Source organism: Cebus imitator, unplaced genomic scaffold, assembly GCF_001604975.1.
Source record: "Cebus imitator isolate Cc_AM_T3 unplaced genomic scaffold, Cebus_imitator-1.0 Scaffold63, whole genome shotgun sequence".
Taxonomy (NCBI): domain Eukaryota; kingdom Metazoa; phylum Chordata; class Mammalia; order Primates; family Cebidae; genus Cebus; species Cebus imitator.
This window is the reverse complement of record NW_016107378.1, coordinates 5,694,680-5,698,216: the sequence shown is the minus strand read 5'-3', so window position 1 is coordinate 5,698,216 and position 3,537 is coordinate 5,694,680. Positions and strand designations below refer to the sequence as shown.

At 42.4% G+C, this 3,537-nt stretch overlaps 1 protein-coding gene across 3 annotated transcripts in view; it reads left to right on the top strand.

Annotated features, from left to right (window-relative positions):
- The window catches only part of HEATR3 (HEAT repeat containing 3), a 42,199-nt gene that overhangs the window by 25,115 nt on the left and 13,547 nt on the right, over window positions 1-3,537 (top strand). For all 3 annotated transcript variants that reach the window (XM_017530164.2, XM_037739138.1, XM_037739137.1), the window contains one exon: window positions 2,878-2,966. In XM_017530164.2, the coding sequence (XP_017385653.1) occupies window positions 2,878-2,966 (89 nt within the window). The remainder of the gene's footprint in view (window positions 1-2,877; window positions 2,967-3,537) is intronic.

Genomic DNA, 3,537 nt, shown 5'->3' with positions numbered 1-3,537 from the left:
ACCGAATCTCCTTCCTCATTATTATTATTATGTTATTTTTAATTTTTTCTTTGAGACAGAGTCTTGCTCTGTCTCCAGGCCGGAGTACAGTGGCATGACGTCAGCTCACTGCAACCTTTGCCTCCCAGGTTCAAGTGATTCTTGTGCCTCATCCTCCGGAGTGGCTAGGACTACAGGCGCATGCCACCATGCCCAGCTAATTTTTGTATTTTTAGTAGAGACAGGGTTTCACCATGTTGGCTTGGATGGTCTCGATCTCCTGACCTCACGATTTGCCCTCTTCAGCCTCCCGGTGTGCTGGGATTGCAGGCATGAGCCGCGTCACCTGGCTGACATCCTACAAATTCTTAAATACTGTTCAAAGTTGAGAGTGAAGACATTTTGAATCACCTCTTTTGTGTGCAATTCATAAATTTTTAGGGCTCTACTTAGAGCTTTAATCAAATATACATTTTAGAATCAGCATGGTAACTTTTTTAAGTTTAATAGCAACAAATTGCCTGGACAGGGTGGTGCACACCTGTAATCCCAGCACTTTGGGAGGCTGAAGCAGGTGGATTGCTTGAGCTCAAGAGTTTGAGACCAGCCTGGACATATGATGAGACCCTGTCTCTACAAATACAAGAAAAATTAGCCAGACATGGTGGCATGTGCCTGTGGTCCCAGCTACTCAGGTGGCTGATGCAGGAGGATTGCTTGAGCCTGGGAGGTACGGGCTGCAGTGAGCAGAGATCACACCACTGCACTCCAGCCGGGGTAACAGAGCAAGACCTTATGAAAAAAAACCCAGCAGCTTCACACTAACTTTTGAGTGCCTGTTAGATACCATACTTTATGAGACAGGCTTTACTACTTCATCGTCCTCATGAGAAAGCTGAGATATGGAACCTTAGCTGAGAGGTTAAGGAACCTCTTCCAGGTTATTCATTCTTTTATTTGTATTCTTGATTTTATTGAACACTTACTTTATGTCTTACACTGTTCTAGACCCTAGGGATGCAGGTGTGAACAAGATAGGCCAGGTCACTATGTTCATGAAGCTTGCATTCTAGTATAAATAAAAGTTTTATGTGATATCAGCTATGAAGAAAAAAATAAAAGCAGAATGATATAAGGCGTTACACTAGGCCAGTTAGTATGGAAAGGCCTCTGTGAGGAGGTAATGTTTGAGCCAAGACTAAAATGGAGTCTTGAGGAGTCACATAATTAGGTCAAAGGCAGGACTCCATCCCAGTGCTGAGTGTGTAAAGCTCTCCTTTTACCTGTTCTGTGATCATTAGAGGAAATCCTCTATTTTGGTACATAATATGTATCTGAAAATGAAAGAGCAAAAATACAATCATCCAGGATTAAAAATGAACAGATGCTGCTTCTCTTCCACCCGGGTAACCTAAAAGCGGGGGATCGGAATGGCTATTAAGTCCCAGGCACTGTGGGGCAGGAAGTCAGTGTATCTATTGCTACAAAACAAATTACGCCAAAACTCTGTGACTTAAAACATGAGTAATTTATTATCTCTCAAAGTTTCCTTAGGTCAAGAATTTAGACAGGGCACAGTGGAAATGGTTTGTTCTTACTCCACAATGTCTAGGCCCCGGTTCTCAACCATGGGTACTTAACCACCCCCACCTCCTACCTGGGGACATTTGGTAATGTCTGGTGGTATTTTTGGTTTTATAATTTGGAGTTGCAACTGGTATCTAGAGGGTAGAGGCCAGGGATGCTGCTTCACATCCTCCAGTGCCCAGGAGACCCCTATGCACACACAAAATGAAGAATTATCTGGTCTAAAATGTCAGTAGTGCAGAGGCTGAGAAACACTAGTCCAGGGCCTCTGCTGGAAAACTCGCAGTATGGGCCGGGATCATCCAAAGTCTGGTTCACTCACATGCCTGGCAGTTGGTGCAGGGGTCATCAGGAAGAACACCCATGGTAACCTCTTCATGTGACGTAGGCTTCCGCGTAATAGGATGGCTGGGTTCCCAGGGCAAAAGTCTAGAGAGAAAAAAGATCATGCACCAGTGAGTCACGGCTGGAAGTCATACTGCCTTTTGTGACCTAGCCCATCACTTCATGTTCTGTTGGTTGAGGAAATCACAAAGTCCCACCCTGATTGAAGGAGAGGAGAAGTAGATTTCACATTGTTATGGGAAGTGGCAACGTTCTGGAAGATGACACAGGACTTAAAATACTGCTGTGGCCATTTTTAGAAAATACCGTCTGCCACACCAAGCAAATCTCTCTTCCTTCCCATCAAAGGGGTTAAGGAGATAACTCTCCTGGGTGACCTTCACTGTCTTTGAGCATGCCTGTGCCAGTATAATGGCTTACTGCTGCTGTTCTGTTTGTCCTGTGTGGGAGGAAGGGACAATAAGAAAAGAGTGAGAATAGCAGTAGGAGTGGGAGGGAGAAGTTGGGTCGGGGAAAACCGTGGTGCCTTCACGTCCTGGCTCTGCACAAGCAACAGTTCATGGCGAGGCAGCGGGCTTGGGTTGGCAAGGAAGCATTCTGACTCCACCAGAGGTCTCCCCAGCACTGTGATGGAGATCTATGAATGGCAGCATTCAGTCTGCAAAAGCTAGCTCAAGTTTATTATGTGCTAAAGTGTGAGTCAAGTGAAAACCCAGTGTCTGGACATCAAGGACCGTCTGTAGAACACTCCTTGCTGTGATTATTTCAATCTCAATTATCTTTCAGACTTAGGTATAGAGTATACAGGGGGCTGTTAACTAAATATTTTATCTTAAATATCAAAGGTTTTTTTTTTTTAACTAATAGCATTTGTTAACATTTAGCATGCTTTGTTTCATTTTCTTCTTCTACAAAATAGCCTATCTTGGAGAAATGCAAATTTAATGTTTCATTTTTGTGGTTTAGATTTTGCTAAACGTGCTGACTTTCTAGAAGCCATAAGTAGTGCTTTGAGGGCCCTTTTGCAAACAATGGCCTCCAAGAACATTTCCCAGGTAAGATTTTTAAAAATTTTTGTATGAAACTTGTAAATATTCTGTATTATAGAGGCAAAATTCATTACTTTGCTATTAAAATACATATTTCTGTACAAGAGAAATACATGATCTTTGTAAAAAAGAAAACAAAAATGATTAAAAAGTAATATCTTTCTGCTTTCCACCATCAGCAACACACACAGGTGTTTTAATTTTTTTTTAATTTTTTTAATATATAGGCTTATTAGCAAAACAAGTACTTTTTAATCAATACAACTTAATTAATAGATATGTTGTAAATAAATATCATTGGTCTTTTTGTTTAACTTTTTTTTTTTTGGAGAGTCTTACTGTGTCACCCAGGCTGGAGTGCACTGGCACAATCTCACCTCACTGTAACCTCCACCTCCTGGGTTCAAGTGATTCTCCTGCCTCAACCACCCAAGTAGATGGGATTACAGGCATGCGCCACCACACCTAGCTAATTTTTGTATTTTCGGTAGAGATGGGGTTTTGACATGTTGGCCAGGATGGTCTTGAATGCTTGACCTCAAATGATCTGCCCATCTTGGCCTCCCAACGTGCTGGG